Source organism: Hippoglossus hippoglossus, chromosome 13, assembly GCF_009819705.1.
Source record: "Hippoglossus hippoglossus isolate fHipHip1 chromosome 13, fHipHip1.pri, whole genome shotgun sequence".
NCBI classification, from domain to species: Eukaryota; Metazoa; Chordata; class Actinopteri; order Pleuronectiformes; family Pleuronectidae; genus Hippoglossus; species Hippoglossus hippoglossus.
In genome coordinates this window covers 15,437,290-15,456,413 of record NC_047163.1, presented here as the reverse complement: position 1 = coordinate 15,456,413, position 19,124 = coordinate 15,437,290, and the positions used below count along the sequence as shown (strand labels likewise).

The following is a 19,124-nucleotide window of genomic DNA, read 5'->3' as shown; positions in this document are numbered from 1 at the left end:
AGGAAAAGAAAGAGCAAATGGAGAGAAAGAAGAAGGAGAAGGAGGAGAAGGAGGAGGGGGAAGGGAGAGTGAGTTGGAAGATATTCCCCTGCTGGAAATAAAAGAATGTTTTATGTTGACTACTTTGTTTTCATAATCGTTTGAAGCAGTAATTGAAATGCAATGAATCGCCCGTCCCTTTTAACAGCTGGGGCCAAAGCCAAGGACGACTCAACTGATCAACTGAAATAGCCATTTACAGAGATCTGCCATTCAACTAATAAAGCATTTCTTTAATCAATCTTACCACAAACACTTGAGCCCACAGTGAAAGCTCTGACTCCAGGTGACAAGCACACACTGTGAGTTGGCTTTTCAATATGCAGCAACAAAGAGCAACATGGAAAAACACTACAACACAATGCAAAACTGCATTTCACTAAACACAAACAGTATTTTGATCCTAAATGTAACACATCAGATATCTTGAAATTTACCAATTAACACCATCTCCTCATACTTCATTTGCAAACACAGAAAATATGTTTCAATGTCTCATATCACAGACCCTCAGATTGACCATGTGACCCTCTGGAGGGTCTGAACCCAATGGTTGAGAAACATAGTTATTTATGGAGTCAAGAGGTGTTTATGACTGCCATCTGGGTTAAGGGCAGAGGATGTCACACCATGTTAAAGCCCTATGAGACAAATTGTGATTTGTGAATATGGGCTATACAAATACAATTTGATTGATTGATTGATTGATTTGGTGGCAGCATAAGGTAAGCCTACTTTAATCTATTAAAACTATTACATTCAAAATAGAGGGGTAAAAACGTGGACAAACAAAAGTAACAACGTAAAATTTAAAATTACTCCAGAATACTTAAATTTTCACCACTTTCTAATTTTTTGCAAACTTTGGTAACGATTTGAGCATGTTAAAGCCCTCAAAAAGCCAATTCATTTGCCTGAAAAAAAAAAAAAAAGTAAAATAAAAAAGAATAATCCTTACAATTTCAATAGGGCCTCCCACCGTCGGTGCTCGGGCCCTAATAATCCTTACAATTTCAATAGGGCCTCCCACTGTCGGTGCTCGGGCCCTAATTAGTTTAATTCTATTCACCATATTTATCCTTTATAAGAAAAATTTATAAATGGTTTATGTCAAGCTATGATGCCGTTGTAAAGCTATTTTAAGTGCTCATATTTGTCAACAATTTTAAATTCTCCTTTAAAGACATAATTTGTAATATTACAACACATATTTTATTCATACTGCATTGTTAACCATTTATAATATATAATATAAAATAATAAGAAATCCTTGTGTGTTAATAGTGTTGGAGAATAGCAACAAAAATGTGCAAATCAAAAAAAGCAATCTTGCCGCAAAAACGATATGTTTGTGCTCCCCTGGAGGTCGACTTTGACGACTGTGGACGGATCCGTCACCTCTGGGCAAAATAAATAACAGTGACCAGGGGGCCGGCCGGCAGACAAGCTGAAAACCAAACACACACGAACATTCATACCTATGGGGAGTTTTGTTTCTTGTGTGTGTTCAGCCACACAACCCATTCACGTACGGAGCCCCTGAAGGGTCACAGCGAGAAGAACACCAGGAGAAGTCACCCTTTTTTAACTGTCACATATTAAGCAGCACAATGGTGTGTTACATCATTCACACTATTTATTGGTTATTGGAAATCTGCTGATTGGTTTAAAAAGGCACCGCTTACAAAATGTGAATTTTTAAGTTTAAAGGCATCATTAAAGACAGATAGAATTCAAGAATCTTCGAGCACATGTTTGAAGACAGTTTCCATCTCACAGCTTGGCAGCAGACTTGTGAGGCACAGGTCCCAGCCACTTCTCTCCTGAAACACAGAATAAAACCAGACAGCTCCAGCTTTAATCACTAATGATGCTGAATTCCACTGTGCCTAAAGTACAGACTGTAAATAAACATGGACGACATGACGGCTCTCCAAGAGTGAAGCCAAATTATCTCAACCGCCATCTGGTGGCTAGCAGCAGAATAGGGGATAAACACTGTCTCCTCCATGTTAGTGGATGGGACATGGGCCAAACTAAAAGGTCAAATTAAACGTTAAAATTCTTTTTTCTCAAAGATCATAATTTTGGGTATTTCTTATCCCACTGATGTATCTTCGAATGTTCATTTTTTCCTTTAAGTTTGGTCTTAGTCAGCTGATGCCATAAAACAAAACTAAAAAGTAACTAAAACTACAAAAGTAACTAAAACTACAAAAGTAACTAAAACTACAAAAGTAACTAAAACTACAAAAGTAATGTCGTATATTTAAGCAGCAGTGATGTTGAAGATGATGATGAAGGAATCTCCGCGGACACCGTTCTTGCTTGTATAATAAGGTTTATTACACAGAAGTTACAGGTCAGGACGGGTACCGGCACACCCGGAGACGTTCTCGGCCAATTCAGAAGTCTGAGTCGCCGGTGCCGGACAAGCATTCATATAGGGAACTTGTTTACGCCCAAAACTTGAGATAAAATGACATCATACATAGGGGCATCTAGTTCGAAACATGCTTCCTACTTGACGATGGGAACCTCTCCACCTAACAGGTCAAAGAGCATTCTCAGGAAGAGATAACTAACAAGTAACATATTGTAATAACACTTAGGGAGTCTGAGAGTCCAGAAATCAGGCGCCGCTAGCTTTTAACCTGTCATTATGTTTTACACACGTGTCAAAATGATCCATGTTAACTAAATACACCACAGTAACTAAAAAGTAACTAAAAGTACGAAAGTAACTAAAAAGTAACTAAAAGTACAAAAGTAACTAAAAGTACAAAAGTAACTAAAAAGTAACTAAAAGTACAAAAGTAACTAAAAAGTAACTAAAAGTACGAAAGTAACTAAAAAGTAACTAAAAGTACGAAAGTAACAAAGTACGAAAGTAACTAAAAGTACCGACAGTAACTAAAAGTACGAAAGTAACGAAAAGTAACAAAAGTAACGAAAAGGAACGAAAGTAACGAAAAGTAACTAAAAGTACGAAAGTCACAAAAAGTAACTAAAAGTAACAAAGTAACGAAAAGTAACGAAAAGTTACAAAGTAACTAAAAGTAACGAAAAGTTACAAAGTAACGAAAAGTAACGAAAAGTAACGTAACGTAGGTGGCGCTATGACCCTGAACTAATATTAATATATGGATGTGTTCAGGTCAGGATTGTGATCATAGGTCAGTAGTTCGGAGCCGGTTGGATAATGCAGAGTGGATTTACAAAGTACTTCCTGTTTCATGGCGAATCAGTAGGTGGCGCTATGACACTGTGGAAATATTGACACATAGAGCTGTTCAGGCTTGGTCTCTGATCATGAGACATCAGTTTGGCGGTGATAGGACAATGCACACTGGAGTTATGACAACATCGTCTCCTTTGGCGAAGGATGAACCTTCGCCGCACCTCAATGTTTACACGGTTTGAGGAAATGTCACAATTCTGACCATGATCCAATGACTTGACTGAGCTCTTTTGAGCTGTATATTGTAAAGCAGCCAGGAGCAGTTCATCAAAGTAAAAACATGTCACTTCCTGTAGCCAGCAGGTGGCGCTGTGATTTTAAGTCAAGATTTCTGTGTAGATGTCATCAGGCTGGGACTCTTGTCTTACATGTCTAGTTTGGAACTCAATTGGAACAAATATGTCAGAGATACAGAACCTCATGTTTTGATGGCGTGTAATCAAACTTTGACACCACGCCACGGTCACACCGTGTGATGAAAAATCGATCTTTGAGTTAGTTTTTATTTCCATCTTGTTTAAATGACACTCATCTCAATATGAAGTTGATCTGATGAAAGCCCTACGACAAGTTCGTCAAAGTAAAAATGTGGAAAATGGCCAATATGGCCACTAAAGTCAAAATGGCGGGCTTCCTGTTGCTTTTTTTCCAATTGCACCTCTGACCATTTTTGTTTGTCTTGTCATGATACACCTGGGCTACGATTTTTGTGAAGATCGGTGAAAGCTAACTGAGGGGCTTTTCCTTAGATGGCGCTGTTGAGCCATTTTTCCACGCCCACTTCAAATTACTCCAGCATACAATTACTTTTTGGGCTTTTGAATTCCCTGCAAACTTTGGTAACAATTTGAGCATGTCTAGGCCCTGAAAAACCCCCAAAAGGGAAATACAAATCCTTCGAAATACAATAGGGTCTCCCACCGGAGGTGCTCGGGCCCTAATAAGTGTTTTAAGGTTAGTGGAAATTTAAACAGATGACTTCTGCTTAAAACATGTGTAGATATCTGCAGTATGTTCACACATTCACTGCCCTGTAAGAGCATAATTATGATTTGAAATAATATAACACAACTTATAATGATGCATATAAACAATCAACCCAAACATACACAATTGGTTTTGATGTACACATACTTTTTATTGAGCAACATATTATAACAGAATACCAAATAAACCCATGGCAATTGTATTATTTACAAGGGCAACCAGATATCAGGACTTTTTTATGTGACGGACAGCTGAACCAATAGGTTACTAACCAGGGCGGTGGAGTAAAGTTTTGATTATGTTGTACAATGTATTCAAGAATGCTCAGATTACTGTGCAGTTCATTTGGATCATACAGCATAGTCACACCTTTTTGGACATTTGTTTTTCTGTCTGGAGGAACTGACGTTTAAATAACCAACAGAATCATTGTGGTGCGCCGTTGGACTGATGTTCACCAAGTTAGATGCAAACCTTGTTTCCTTTGTTTCTTCCTCAGAATCCACAAAAGGAGTTTGGATTCCTCAAACAAGACATACTGCATCTTAAAGGATTTCTTTAGTAGATTCAAGCCACATTTTCTGCTTGACTTTATCCTTTTAAATGATTTCCCGCAACAGTTGTGACTTTATTAATTGCTGCTGACAGACTCAATTAACGGCTGCTGATGCTGCTGCTGCTGAGGCGAGAAGTCAAAGGGTCTGCGGTTCTCGTTGTAGCCGTAGAGTTTTCGGAGGGCCACGCGAGCTGCTTCCTCTTCTGCTGCTACAAGCGTCTCTCCTGGACCCTGAGCCAGAAGCTTCTTATCGCTGAATACACAGGTGAGCAGAAACAAACAAAATCAGTAACATCGGCAGATAATAAACCTCAAAAGCGCAACTTGTAATGTAACTTGATTTTTAACACACGCCAGCACTAATTACCAACATGTTTTATTTAAAAACTGTATTTACTAATATACTTTGGGTAACGGCCTCCACAGCAGCATACATACCTGTACAAGCCGACAAAGTACAGTGGCAGGACAGTGCTGGCTCCAGCCGACCTGATGAGGCGAGGCTCTGGCAAAGCTACATTCCTCTTTGTAAGCTCCTCCACCAATAGTCCCATCGGGTCAACCACTCTCCACATATCAAACAGGTCCTTTCCTATCAGCTGAGTCACCATGAAATCCTACAGAGTGGACAGAAGGTAAAAGGTGAGCGAGTTAAAGAAGACAAATGTTTTTACTGTGGAGTGTTTGTGATACTGTACACCAAGCCTCTTACCCTGAGGAAGAATCCTGCTCGCTCGGCTCCACTGCTCTCCTGTAGTGCACCGATCACGGCCATGAACGTCGAATGGAGCACGTCATCAGGAACAGGGAATTCTGCGCTCATGGTTAACTCTTCAATGCCGAGATTTCTAGCGACATAGGTCACAACCGCTGAACTGGTGAGGTGCCCGACGATGCTCTCCACCCCCTCGCTCGGCAGGCTCGGGAAGCTGGCCCTGCACCAGTCTGTCAGAAGGCTCTGGGTGAAGCTCACCCCCTTTGCACTCAGCTGAATGTTATCTTTCAGAACCAAAGCGATGGTGTCTGAGTCCACACCCAACCCCTGTCTCCTCTCTTGCTCCGCCTGCAAGTAACATGGGTTGACGAATGCCGTCTTCAGTAGCTCCGGGGAGAAGTTCTCATGGAGGCGGGTGCTGAAAGCCTGAACCTCGGCATGGTAATCCCACAGAGGCTGTTGGGAGCTGAAAGAAAGTCAGACATGGAGTCAACGGTCTTCTTCTGCAAAAAGTGTCCAATATGTAAATATTTAAAAAGTTGGTTTAATGTTTCCTATGACGCCATCATCAAGCCCTTACAAAGAAGGTTTGATATTTTACAGTTTAATCATATCATAAAAACTAAAACACAAATACAACCCAATATATAGAACTTAACTCTTCACATTTTTGGGAAAAGTAAATATATAAATAAGCAAATAAAGAAACAAAAACAAAATAAAGTGTTTCGAGGATAATCAACTCAAAACTCTTCAAGACAAAACTGCAGGCTAGAGGGGGGACCCGAATTCCCCCCCCCCACCCCCCCCCACCTATCTAAAGGTGCCATGATCCCAGCAGGGGTGGGCTCAAATGGTGCCACAGACAAATCTGCGGCTGCAGTTGCCGTCTCTTGTTTAGACTCAAATAAAAGTTTTCATATCAGTGCATACAGCCAAACACGAATGCTGATACCAATATATCTGTAAAAGGCTCATACTGGCCATTTTTATTGGTCAACACATATTGGACAGGTCTCAATGATTTATATATATATATTTTAAGAAATAAGGAAAAGAAAAAATGTTATGACTGAAATGTTATCGATGCAAAGCTCTTCAATAAAAAATTGAGGGGTAGAGGGGGGGACCCAGGTTTTTCCTCCCCATGAGTGAAGGCGCCATGATTGCTAACGACGCCCCTGGCTTCACTATAAAAGCAGTGGACGTAGTAACAACTCACGTGCTGCTGAACAAGTCTGCGGAGAAAACGTGTGTAATGCAACTATAATGTTGTGCAGATCGATCCTATACACAAACAACCTGACACATGTCAAATCCATGAATGGCCTTGAAACGCTCTCTGGTGAACTCTCCGGTTATTGTTACCGTGGCTTCGGTGGCGGCGGCCCCTCCAGCTTCAGCTTCTTCGCCATGAGATACGTGTGGGCCTTCATCCATCGCTTCTTCTCTCGGACCTGTGTCAACGACACGTTTCTGCACACACGCTGACAGTGAGTCCCTAATGTCAGCGCACCACGACTCAGTATGAACCCTGACGCCATGTCTGTTCCCTGACGGCGGAGTGCAACGGCTCTAATGGTCCGATGGGCAACGAGGAACAACATCCGGCCTGTCAGACGTACCGGTCCTAGCGTCACCATGGAAACCAACATAAGCGTTAGCCACACGAGCGGATGATCGGTGAAGTTTATCTTATAGACAACTTACAAACTGACATTAATACAAAGTAGAGATTACTTCAGTTTCTTCTGAAGAATTTAAAAACAACGACGGGAGATAAAGACGCAGCTCAAATGGAGCGAGGAAATCCGAGAGACAGCAAACTCAAATCGTGGCATCGGCAGCCACTTCCGGTGGCAACAGAAACTGCCACTGATTTGTAGAGGCAGTTGCCGCAATTTGAGGCAGCTCTCAGTTGCCACAGCTGTTTGTGACGTATTCAGGAACATCTGGACTAGTTTGTGAACGTTTACTTACTTGTTATTGTTCCGGGCCATGGACGGTTGAGACGCTGCGTACAGTTATGGTGTCACCCCTTCACATCTGTTTTATTCCTTTCTACTTTCTGTGCTCGTATGTACTGTATTTTAATACAGCCGAATTCAAAAATAAATATTTTCTGTTCTAAATATCCAGATATATTGGTTTTCTTCAGAAAAAATTTGAATAATAAAATGTATTAAGCATTTTATGGATCCATGCCATGTTAATTCTTTTATTTTTGTCTACTGATCATTTATAAGATGTGCAGCCTGTGTCACACTTCAGACTCCTCACAGTGACACAGGTAACAAATAACATAATAATATTTTGTTCAAAGTTAAAGAAATCCAGTCTCCATGGAAAAAGAAGTTGACTAGTCAGCACATAATATAGACGACCGCTTTGGCTACCCACACTGGGTTTCCCTAAAGATCAAGGAGAACAAGGTAAAGATGTTCTTTTTTCCTCTTAAGTATTGTGTGTGTCCTCATATTGATTAGTAATTGTGTTTTTTGAATTGCATTTAAAAATTAAGTGATATTACTATTGGATATGTGTAGGCTAAATTACATGTCAAAAACGTTTGAGGGACACCATTATTAATTTGCACTGCAACAATGTGCAACATGTGACAAGTGGACACTTCACTGCTTTAGCATCTGTACTGGTATTTCCATATGTATATTTATGTAGTCTTGTTCAGTGGAACATGATACTTAATGACTGAAACTGGAACACTGCTTTCTTTTCAATGAGTTACATAAAAAGACTCAAATTTGCTGTGACTTTACTGCTCTGTCTGAAATGATGATGGTGAGAAGCTGTTATTAATGTATCATTAGCCAAATAATGTCCGTGCCTTGTGAACTTCAAAGATTTTTTAATATTAAAGTCACTTTAACCCAGTCCTTACTACAATACCTTTGCTATCAGTGACACATGTAAAACCTGCTGTTTGTGTCTGTTGTTGCAGCTCTGTGGCCCTTTATAAGGTTCCATTATTAACATTTACCATCACTGACACAATATGTCATTACAATAGACAATGCTATAATTTAGTACTTTAATTTTGTTACTTTGATCTCCATTTGTACAAAAGACTCAAACATAAAAAAATAAAAGGCGATTATTTACACATTTTGAATGTCTGTCAGTCATCAAAAGCAAAACATTATTTTTGTTTTTCAAGTTGTACTTGAAATTACTGGTTAGCCAGGAAAGTATAAATAACAGTTTGATTCAATATCAGTACATTGCACTTTATTTTAACAGGATAAGCCAGCCTGGATCACTATTGCTGTCCATGGAGTCATTGTCAGTTAACTCAATTCATATAAATACTGAAGACATGAGAATAAAACATGGTTAAAAAGTAGTAGGTCAGTAGCTGTTTGTTTTGCACAGCTTCGTTTGTCATTTGTCTAGTATATGCACTGATGCTTTTACACCATATAAGTTCATAACCCATAAAAAATATTTAGAAATTGAAGGAGTAACAATAAGTCTATTTCAAATGTTCTTATGGATTTTAGTGTATACGAGTCCTTGGAGAATGCCTAAAAGATCCCGTCATAAGGAAATCATTTGGGCCAAAGTCAACTTATGATAGTAAAACTGTAAATGGTTTATATGCAATTAGAAAGTAAACACTGTCGTTGAGCGCAGCTGCCTTGAAGCAGTGTGACATCAAAGGCAGCAGCCTCGAAACAGTTTGGCAACAAAGGCAACTGCCTCCAAATAGTGTGGCAACAACGGCAGCCGCCTTTACATATCAGTGGCGGTTTCTGTTGACACCGGAAGTGCCTCTACAATCTTCTGCTGCAACGATTTGAGCTTGCTCTTACTGAAAGAGGCAGCTCAAATGGAGGGGGGAAATCCTGAACTAACTTTTGCTAATAAAGGAGCTGATGCCATGATGGAGGATGGAGGTCAAGAGAACAAGGAAAGTGAACAAATACTGTCATGGCCGCGGATGACTAAGAAGTTCCTGAAGGATCACTGCAAGCAGAACAAACTTTACTCGACGCCTCGCCTCAATGACACACTGTATCTGCATTTCAAAGGCTTCTCGACCATCGAGAACCTGGAGGAGTACACAGGACTCAAGTGTCTCTGGCTGGAGAGCAACGGCCTCCGGCGCATCAAGAACCTGGATGCCCAGACTGATCTGCGCTGCCTTTTTCTCCAGCAGAACCTCTTATTCAAACTGGAGAACCTTGAGAACCTGAAGAAACTCTGCACCTTGAACGTCTCCAACAACTACATCCAGAAAATAGAGAACATCTCCGGCCTCCGAGGCCTCACCACCCTGCACATCGCCCACAACAAGCTGGAGACCGTGTTGGACGTGGAGCACCTGAGTCAGTGTTTGGCGATCAGTGTGTTGGATCTGTCTCACAACCTGTTGAATGACCCAGAGATCATCCACGTGCTCGAGGCCATGCCTGAGCTGCGAGTGTTGAATCTGATGGGGAACGAGGTGGTGAGGAAAATCCCAAACTACAGGAAGATTATGATCATCCGCCTCAAGCAGCTCACCTTCCTTGATGATCGCCCAGTGTTTCCCAAAGACAGGGCATGTGCAGTGGCATGGGTGGTGGGAGGGCTGGACGGGGAGCGCAAAGAGAGGGAGCTATGGGAAACACGAGAGAGGAGGAAGATTCAGGACAGCTTGGATGGCATAGCGATGATTCGGGAGAAAGCTCAGGAGAGGCAGCGGCTGCGAAAGCTGCAGGAGAATGGTAAACAGTCATCTCAAATTTTCCAGAAATAGTGTGAATGTGGATTAAGATGATTAAAAGTGTCTGTCTTGTTTCATTTCAGGGGAGACTGAGGTTTCCACCGCTCCTTCTGAGGAAAACGACCCACAGATTTGGACTTCATCTCAAATGAAGATCCAGGCCTTTGTGCAGGACAGCCTGGATGCACATGAGGAGTTCTTGCAGGGCCAAGCAACACACACACACAAACCAGAAAGTGAGCATGTAGAGGCAGATCAGACAAGTGAAGGATTGGAAAGCGAGCAACTAGAGATAGATAATCAGTACAAATCAAACATGAAGCAGCCGCTGAGAGAAGAGAAAGAAGAGCAAGAGCAAGACGGTGCTGCAGAGATTGTGCTGGAGACAGAGAAAGCAGATGATCACAAACAGCAACAAAACCAGTCACATGTAGTCCAGCAGACAAACATGAGAGAGAATGGAGAGAAGGAGCAGCCTCCTCTGGTCAGGGCAGCTCCTCCTGGAGCAGAGGAAGTTGCACCAGCACATGGTCCAGGTCCGTTGGTTACAGAGCTTCAGGATGAAGAGCAGCTAGAAACCATCCTCCTCCCACTGCATCGCTCACTACACATCGACGACCTGCCCGATCTGGAGGACGTGGACGATGCAGACTTCACTGCAACGTTCTCCTCACAGCAGCTGTTCAAACCGATGATAGAGGTCATATCAGGAGGCAGTGATGAGGATGAGCCGAGCGGAAACCAGAGCGAGAGCATCACCACCATAAGTCCAGACGCAAGTTCAACATTCACTGAAGTCTCTGAAGATTCTTCATCACTGTGGTATCCGGGGGATCAAGATGACCTCGAGCCACTGATATTTGAGCTGGTGGGGAAGTCAGAGACAAACCAAGCCTCCTCTCCACCACGCTGCCTGATTGAGGAGGTCGACTGATACTTTCAAGTTTGAAACTACAGAATCTCACTGTAAAACTGTGTGACAACAAAATAAAATGCACTTAATCTGGTCAGTTTTCTTGTGTTTTACTTCTGAGGTGCCAATTATAGCTTTATACCGTCACAGTAAAGCAACACAAATGTTAATAACTACATTATGAACGAACACATATACAATAGCTACAATTACTTCCTGTCAGTTATCAGTGCGTCTAAAGAAAAACAAAATTGTTATCAAATCTTTATAATATAGACATTTAATTTAGCCATAACTTTATTAGAAATAACTGCATAAAAAGGCTCATATCAGCCAATATTATCGCCCGATCTATATATCGGTCAGACTCGACAAAAAACGGACCTGTGTCAACGACACGTTTCTGCACACACGCTGACAGTGAGTCCCTAATGTCAGCGCACCACGACGCAGTACGAACACTGACGCCATGTAGGTTCAATGACAGCGGAGTGCAACGGCTAAAAGTGTCCGATGGGCAACGAGGGAACAACATCCGGCCTGTCAGACGTACCGGTCCTAGCGTCACCATGGAAACAAACACAAACTTTAGCTACACGAGCGGATGATCGGTGGAGTTTATCTTATAGACAACTTACAAACTGACATTAATACAAAGTAGAGATTACTTCTGTTTCTTTTGCTGAATTAAAAAACAATGACGGGAGATAAAGATGCAGCTCAAACGGAGGGAGGAAATCCTGAACTGACTTCTTCTAAGAAAGGAGTTGATGCCATGATGGAGGATGGAGGTCAAGAGAACAAGGAAAATGAACCAAAACATTCATGGCCGCAAATGACTAAGAAGTTCCTGAAGGATCACTGCAAGCAGAACAAACTTTACTCGACGCCTCGCCTCAATGACACACTGTATCTGCATTTCAAAGGCTTCTCGACCATCGAGAACCTGGAGGAGTACACAGGACTCAAGTGTCTCTGGCTGGAGAGCAACGGCCTCCGGCGCATCAAGAACCTGGACGCCCAGACTGATCTGCGCTGCCTGTTCCTTCAGCAGAACCTCTTATTCAAACTGGAGAACCTTGAGACCCTGAAGAAACTCTGCACCTTGAACGTCTCCAACAACTACATCCAGAAAATAGAGAACATCTCCGGCCTCCGAGGCCTCACCACTCTGCAGATCGCCCACAACAAGCTGGAGACCGTGTTGGACGTGGAGCACCTGAGTCAGTGTTTGGCGATCAGTGTGTTGGATCTGTCTAACAACCTGTTGAATGACCCAGAGATCATCCACGTGCTCGAGGCCATGCCTGAGCTGCGAGTGTTGAATCTGATGGGGAACGAGGTGGTGAGGAAAATCCCAAACTACAGGAAGATGGTGATCATCCGCCTCAAGCAGCTCACCTTCCTGGACGATCGCCCAGTGTTTCCCAAAGACAGGGCATGTGCAGTGGCATGGGTGGCGGGAGGGCTGGACGGGGAGCGCAAAGAGAGGGAGCTATGGGAAACACGAGAGAGGAGGAAGATTCAGGACAGCTTGGATGGCATAGCGGTGATTCGGGAGAAAGCTCAGGAGAGACGGCGGCTGCGAGAGCTGCAGGAGAATGGTAAACAGTCATCTCAAATTTTCCAGATATAGTCTGAATGTGGATTAACATGATTAAAAGTGTCTGTCTTGTTTCATTTCAGGGGAGACTGAGGTTTCCACCGCTCCTTCTGAGGAAAACGACCCCCAGATTTGGACTTCATCTCAAATGAAGATCCAGGCCTTTGTGCAGGACAGCCTGGATGCACATGAGGAGTTCTTGCAGGGCCAAGCAACACACACACACAAACCAGAAAGTGAGCATGAAGAGGCAGATCAGACAAGTGAAGGATTGGAAAGCAAGCAACTAGAGATAGATAATCAGTACAAATCAAACATGAAGCAGCCGCTGAGAGAAGAGGAAGAAGAGCAAGAGCAAGACGGTGCTGCAGAGATTGTGCTGGAGACAGAGAAAGCAGATGATCACAAACAACAACAAAACCAGTCACATGTAGTCCAGCAGGCAAACATGAGAGAGAATGGAGAGAAGGAGCAGCCTCCTCTGGTCAGGGCAGCTCCTCCTGGAGCAGAGGAAGTTGCACCAGCACATGGTCCAGGTCCGTTGGTTACAGAGCTTCAGGATGAAGAGCAGCTAGAAACCATCCTCCTCCCACTGCATCGCTCACTACACATCGACGACCTGCCTGATCTGGAGGACGTGGACGATGCAGACTTCACTGCAACGTTCTCCTCACAGCAGCTGTTCAAACCGATGATAGAGGTCATATCAGGAGGCAGTGATGAGGATGAGCCGAGCGGAAACCAGAGCGAGAGCATCACCACCATAAGTCCAGACGCAAGTTCAACATTCACTGAAGTCTCTGAAGATTCTTCATCACTGTGGTATCCGGGGGATCAAGATGACCTCGAGCTACCGATATTTGAGGCGGTGGGGAAGTCAGAGACAAACCAAGCCTCCTCTCCACCACGCTGCCTGATTGAGGAGCTCGACTGATACTTTCAAGTTTGAAACTACAGAATCTCACTGTAAAACTGTGTGACAACAGAATAAAATGTACTTAATTTGGTCAGTTTTCCTTTGTTTTACTTCGGAGGGGCAAATTATAGCTTAGTAAAACAACACAAATGTTAATAACTAGATTATGAATGGACACATATAGACTTGCTAAAATTACTTCCTGTCAGTTGTCAGTGCGTCTAAAGAAAAACAAAATTGTTATCAAATATTTATAATATATATGTGTAATTTAACCATAAACTTATTATGAACTGCATAAAAATAAAATAAAACCAAATATTTAGAACTTAAGATATTTTTTATGCAAAGTAAAAACAAATAAACATAAATGCACTTTCTTATCTTTTGTTTAGTCAACCTTTCCAGTGATTTGAATAATTAATGAATCACGATGAAAAGAAATCGGGCATGTTCAAGGGACTGATATTTATGAATGTGTAGAATTTGGTGCAGATCCAAATAAAAAGCTGGATCAAGTGAATATAAATGTGGTGGCTGAGGTATGCCTTACTGAGTGCCTTTCTGGTTCAAAAGAGGTTTTCATACAGCAAACTTAAAAGCAGATACCAATAAGCCCATGAAAGGCTCATATCAGCCAATATTATCGCCCAATGGATGCATTGGTCAGACTCAACAAAAAAACATAAAAGAAAGAGGTTACACTTCAGATAACAACCTGCGAATCTGAGAGAGACACATAGTTGCAGAATCATAATTATGTGCATCTCATGCTTCAATAAAAGAACAGGACGGCACATCATGTATATGGCTTTATTTAAGGTTCAAGTCACGTACGACTCTCACTCGCATTAAATATATTCAACATTTTACACCTCCACATTGAAGCTCCACTTCCCTATTTTGGTAAACTACGCCGTAGCTCTGGATCACTCCTCTCCAAAGCTGAGTGACATGAACAACTATTTACAACAAGTCATGCTTAGCATTGAGAAGTAAGATCTCTAATAAAAACAAAGCACATGAAAACAGAAAAGACAAGAACAAGCCAAGAGTAAAAAAATAAAACTGTACATGTATTAAATAAACAAAAATCAAAAATATCAGCCCTGTGCCCAACAAGGCCTTGAACACGCGTCAAGGTCTTCGACGCACAGGGCCGGAGTGCAGCGGGCAGCTAAAGTTTGACACATAGAATAAGGATATGTACGTTCTCTTGTCAAGGTGATTGCAGAAACACAGAGCGGCTCTAACGTCGCAGCCACACCCAAGTGTTGACGAGCCAGAAAGCTACGGAGACCGAGTACAGGATCATCTCTCGCTTTGCTCGCTCCTTGTTCTCCTCTTCCAGATGCTGGAGTCTCCGGTTTAACTTGATGAGCTAAGGATTAATCAGGATAAAGAAATCATTCAGATGGGTTTTGTGATTAGCTCCCACACACAGAGATAATGAATTTCTAATGAACTAACCTGACGTCGAAGTGTTGTTGCATCAACCACAGTCATATCATCAGGCCCTGCGTCCAGTGAAGCTTCATAAGATGATAGTGCAAGCCTTGGGAAAATAATTTGAGATAAACATGATTCAACCATTCGCAGCAGAGTGTATTTCTTAAAAAGCACATTTACACACGCAACAAATTTTTCATAGACTGCTTTTCTACCAGGGTTTGATCTTGAAATGAGAGTGTAAGATGAGGCAGATGAGAAGGGAACAGATTGAAGATGCCAGGTGAGGTTACCTGGTTTCATGCAGGGGGTTGGAGCTTGAAGCTGACCCCCCTCGCAGAGATGGTTTGCTGAAAAGGTCGGGAAAGACAGGATTGGGAGAGGGAAAAATAAGAGAGGTAGAGAAACACACATGGTACAGTGCTGCACACACAAAGAAACGACCTGCCTCGTCTTTCGCGTTCATGCAAACGTTGTGTTATCCTGGAAATCAACAGACTAATTTTTGTTTTGTAATCCTTTTCAAGGTTACAAAAATTCTAACAGCACTTTCCAGTTGAAGAAATCAAACTCCTACAAAATAAGAGGCTAATAATGGAAATTGTCCAGAAGGTGTGAATACACATGGTGAGGAGTTTTCTTTCAGCTTTCACCTTATCCAGGCCCCAGGAGGGCAAACAGTCAAAAGTTCATTGAGCTGCAGAACTCTGAGGAATGCGTATGTGAGCATTTTGAGGTTCTTTTTGCTTGGAAATGAACGCCTATGTTCTACAGACTGTCTTAGTTTATTTTCCACTGTTTTATTTATTTTGACTTATCCTGACCCATGAGCACTTTAAAAGCTTTAAGCAAAAGTGGGCTGTGCCATTTCGCGTTAAATGGGCCAGTTTTTTGTTTGTTATTTCTGATGACGAATCTAAATTTAAGAGTTCGAAAAGTCCAGGCAAAACTGAAACAAGCTGGTGACGAGGAAACATCTACAGATCATGTGATAATAGATGCTGTATTAATATTGTTACTGAGAGTTAGAAATTGTTCAAAATGATCATATTATGCCTGAGGCTTTCACACAAACACTCCCAAACTTGTAAAAGGATTAAGTGCCAAGCTACATAACAGAAACACCACGTGAAACCCTCTAAACATCGGGAGCTCAAGAGTCTGTCGTATAAAAGTCTGCACTGTCCTCTAATATCTGGTAGGACCATTCCACACCCCCCTTTAAAGTAAAATATGACCGGATTATTGGGAGGTCACCTGCGAGGGTTCTCATCCAAGACCTCCAGGACCTGCTGGTAGGCCCGACGTGTGGTGGACTGGAGGAAAGATAATACGCCGCTAGTGCTGTACAGGTTGTGCTCTTCCTCGGTCACGGTGAGAGGGGGACAAGGGTGGATAGTGGCTGGGGGGGACGGGGCCGCACTGCTCAGTGCCCACCATTAAGAGCAGCCAATTCAGAGGAAACAGGGAAGAAAAAGAGGAATAATAGAGGAAAGAGGGGAGGGAAGGAGGGGGGGAAGAGAAATAAGGAAAAGAAACTTTCCTAAGAAACTGTTTACTGACTTTGTAAACATCGCAACTGAGGGAAATGAACTAAAATCAATGTTGCAACATCAGCAAGAGATCAAACCTGCCCACAACTGACAGAGCTTTACTAACATAAAATACAACGCGGACACAAAACAGAAATGGAAGAGGGGACACGAACTAAAGGCATCGACAAACAAATTTGAAATCTGCAGCTAAAAATGTCAAGTTGGAAGGAAAGCCGAATTCTATAATTCTTAATTAGGACAAAAACCAAGACCCACTTGGATATCTTTAAAATATCAACCTAAACAATAAAGCTAGGACTAAGAGTAGGACAACATTCAAATAAACAAAACTATTCCAGGTGTGATTGACATCTGAACAGCTTCTGTCTTGAAAATGTTTCTTTTCATGTTCTCCAGTATTTCTAAGAAGGAAGTGTGGTCTTGTGTGTTTATACATTAAATAGCAAAATTGACCCTTTTTGCCCGAAAATTCTAGTTATTTAGAACAATTACAAATGTGAATACTATGAAATGAAAAGTGAGGAGACTACTTTTAAATTATGAGCTAATGGAATAGTGTCATTGACAAAAACAGCTGCATTGACACTCAAAGCAGAAAAATTGCTGAAAAACAAAGCAGCTTACAACACTAGTGACAGCAAACAACCAGCTGTGTCACACAGACAAAGGGACAGAGCACAAAACCAAAAGAAAGAAGCAGCATGCTGGTGCATGCATGAAGGAGATAAGAGGGAGCTAGCGCAGGTGTAATAGTGCTATGTCCAGGCCAATACTCACGCTGATTCATTTTTCATCGGCTGACTGTTCTGACGGACGGGTGTGTTCTCACTGGCTGAGCGTTCTCGTCGCACTCGTCCTTGGGGCCGCAACTAGATGCAAAATTGACAACTGGTTTAACCAGGCTATGTTTCTTACTAATAGAGAAATACTTTGTTGTTTTATCACCTACCAACTCCTCATTGTCCGGAGCTCCCCGCTGCTCCTCTTCCATGAAGTCCAGGGGTCGGTCATTGAGGGTGAGGACTCTGGGTGGTGTCTTCAGTGAAAGGGCTTCAAGTGGTGTTGACTGGATAAGGTCAAGATCTCTAGGTCTGGAGTACTGGGAATCACTACTGTCTCCTGGTGGAGGTAGAAGTAAAAGAGTAAACTGGAGTTGACAGACTGATACAGCTGATTGGAAAGCAGCCTTTAGAGCGTCTTTGTTTCATTTCAAGTCTTAAATATGATTCATAATACTTATGCGTGTCATGTGCCTCTAAGAGCAGGATGGACAAACTCCTGAGCCACTGGTAGAGGGTTATCTAGTATCTGCCAGTGTGACTAAGCTGTGACTAAGCCAAATAACAGCTAGATTACAGCCAGCGGACAGGCACCAATGACTTGTTTGCAATAAAAGGACTTTGAACCACACATCATTTGATACCGATATCATAGTATACCAACCTGAAATCACGATTCTCTCTGGGACTTGCATTAAGACGCTGCGGGGGACCTCTTGGGATCCAAAATTAGGGTCCTCGTTGGCCACTTTGAGCATCTCAGGGATGCGCATCCTCTGGCTGATCCCCTCTGTGTAGTCCAGCTCATACTGGATACGGTTCATCTCCGCCATCTCTGCCGTGGGGGAAGGGAATGCTGCTCCGTTCATTTGGCTCTGAGGAATAATCACAGCAACACAGAGTTTGACATTTGTCGGGAAATGATCACAATAGGTGTTCTAATAGTTTCATTCTGATGCTTTGTGCTGCGTATCTGCTGATCCAGCTTAATAAACTGCTATGATAATCTCCTGACACACAAAACAAGGATCTAGTCAGGAAATGATTATTACTGATGCAGCTGATGAGCCTCAGGGAGGAGGTAGAAAATGAAAACACATCATATGACACCAATGTAGTGTCTCATGATGGATGAAAGCAAAATGAGGCTACAGGCACCAGCTTAGCATCAGTCTTGATGACAGCAGATGTGAGCCTGGTGCTCGTACTAGAGGACATTGATATTGATTGATATTAAGGTTAATTTAGACTGTGACGCCACATTACCCAATATCGGTATTGTTATAAGTATCAACAAACTACTGTTGACCATCTCTGTGGTTTAAATGACTGTCAGGTGATCTAACAAACCCCCAAATCTCTGGTTCTTTTGGGTTTCGCATCACATTAGCGCCATTTCAAGCTAACGCGTTAGCTTCGGTTTCTTACCTTGTTGCTGAGGACAGCGACCTCTCCGAGTAGCAGTTTATTTATCGGCTCCTTAAGAGACTGAAGATCAGTGTAAATACTCCGCGGGGCCTGGTTAAGTGTGAGTGTCGCAGACGACGAATCTGTCGAGCATCACCTTGTGTTGATGTGAGAGAGGAGGCTCCTCTCTTCCTTCTTCTTCTTCGTCTTCTTCCTCTGCCCGGACTCCAAACAGGA

The 19,124-nt window shown here is 42.4% G+C and overlaps 4 protein-coding genes across 9 annotated transcripts; 2 read left to right on the top strand and 2 right to left on the bottom strand.

Moving 5' to 3' along the window:
• Window positions 1-4,681: 4,681 nt before the first annotated feature.
• On the bottom strand, window positions 4,682-7,124 carry mrpl44 (mitochondrial ribosomal protein L44). Its single transcript, XM_034604897.1, has 4 exons — window positions 6,907-7,124; window positions 5,536-6,004; window positions 5,262-5,440; window positions 4,682-5,076 (listed from the first exon to the last, which is right to left on the bottom strand). Exons 1-4 carry the CDS (start codon window positions 7,080-7,082, stop codon window positions 4,899-4,901), a joined length of 1,002 nt encoding a protein of 333 aa, XP_034460788.1. The 5' UTR covers window positions 7,083-7,124; the 3' UTR covers window positions 4,682-4,898.
• Window positions 7,125-9,251: 2,127 nt separating this feature from the next.
• Window positions 9,252-11,324, top strand: LOC117772954 (dynein assembly factor 1, axonemal-like). Its single transcript, XM_034604565.1, has 2 exons — window positions 9,252-10,265; window positions 10,348-11,324. The coding sequence occupies exons 1-2, from the start codon at window positions 9,386-9,388 to the stop codon at window positions 11,196-11,198; spliced, it is 1,731 nt and encodes a 576-aa protein (XP_034460456.1). The 5' UTR covers window positions 9,252-9,385; the 3' UTR covers window positions 11,199-11,324.
• A 385-nt stretch (window positions 11,325-11,709) lies between these two features.
• Window positions 11,710-13,786, top strand: LOC117772953 (dynein assembly factor 1, axonemal-like). The gene is made up of 2 exons (XM_034604564.1): window positions 11,710-12,781; window positions 12,864-13,786. The coding sequence occupies exons 1-2, from the start codon at window positions 11,875-11,877 to the stop codon at window positions 13,712-13,714; spliced, it is 1,758 nt and encodes a 585-aa protein (XP_034460455.1). The 5' UTR covers window positions 11,710-11,874; the 3' UTR covers window positions 13,715-13,786.
• A 709-nt stretch (window positions 13,787-14,495) lies between these two features.
• On the bottom strand, window positions 14,496-19,124 carry mffa (mitochondrial fission factor a). Of its 6 annotated transcripts, none has more exons than XM_034604566.1 (8): window positions 18,909-19,124; window positions 18,145-18,355; window positions 17,651-17,820; window positions 17,479-17,570; window positions 16,403-16,567; window positions 15,439-15,495; window positions 15,167-15,251; window positions 14,496-15,077 (listed from the first exon to the last, which is right to left on the bottom strand). In XM_034604566.1, exons 2-8 carry the CDS (start codon window positions 18,347-18,349, stop codon window positions 14,946-14,948), a joined length of 906 nt encoding a protein of 301 aa, XP_034460457.1. In that variant the 5' UTR covers window positions 18,350-18,355; window positions 18,909-19,124; the 3' UTR covers window positions 14,496-14,945. The 6 variants fall into 6 exon arrangements, with proteins under 6 accessions (XP_034460457.1, XP_034460459.1, XP_034460460.1 ...); XM_034604568.1 differs by having other exon boundaries at window positions 17,654-17,820; XM_034604569.1 differs by lacking the exon at window positions 16,403-16,567.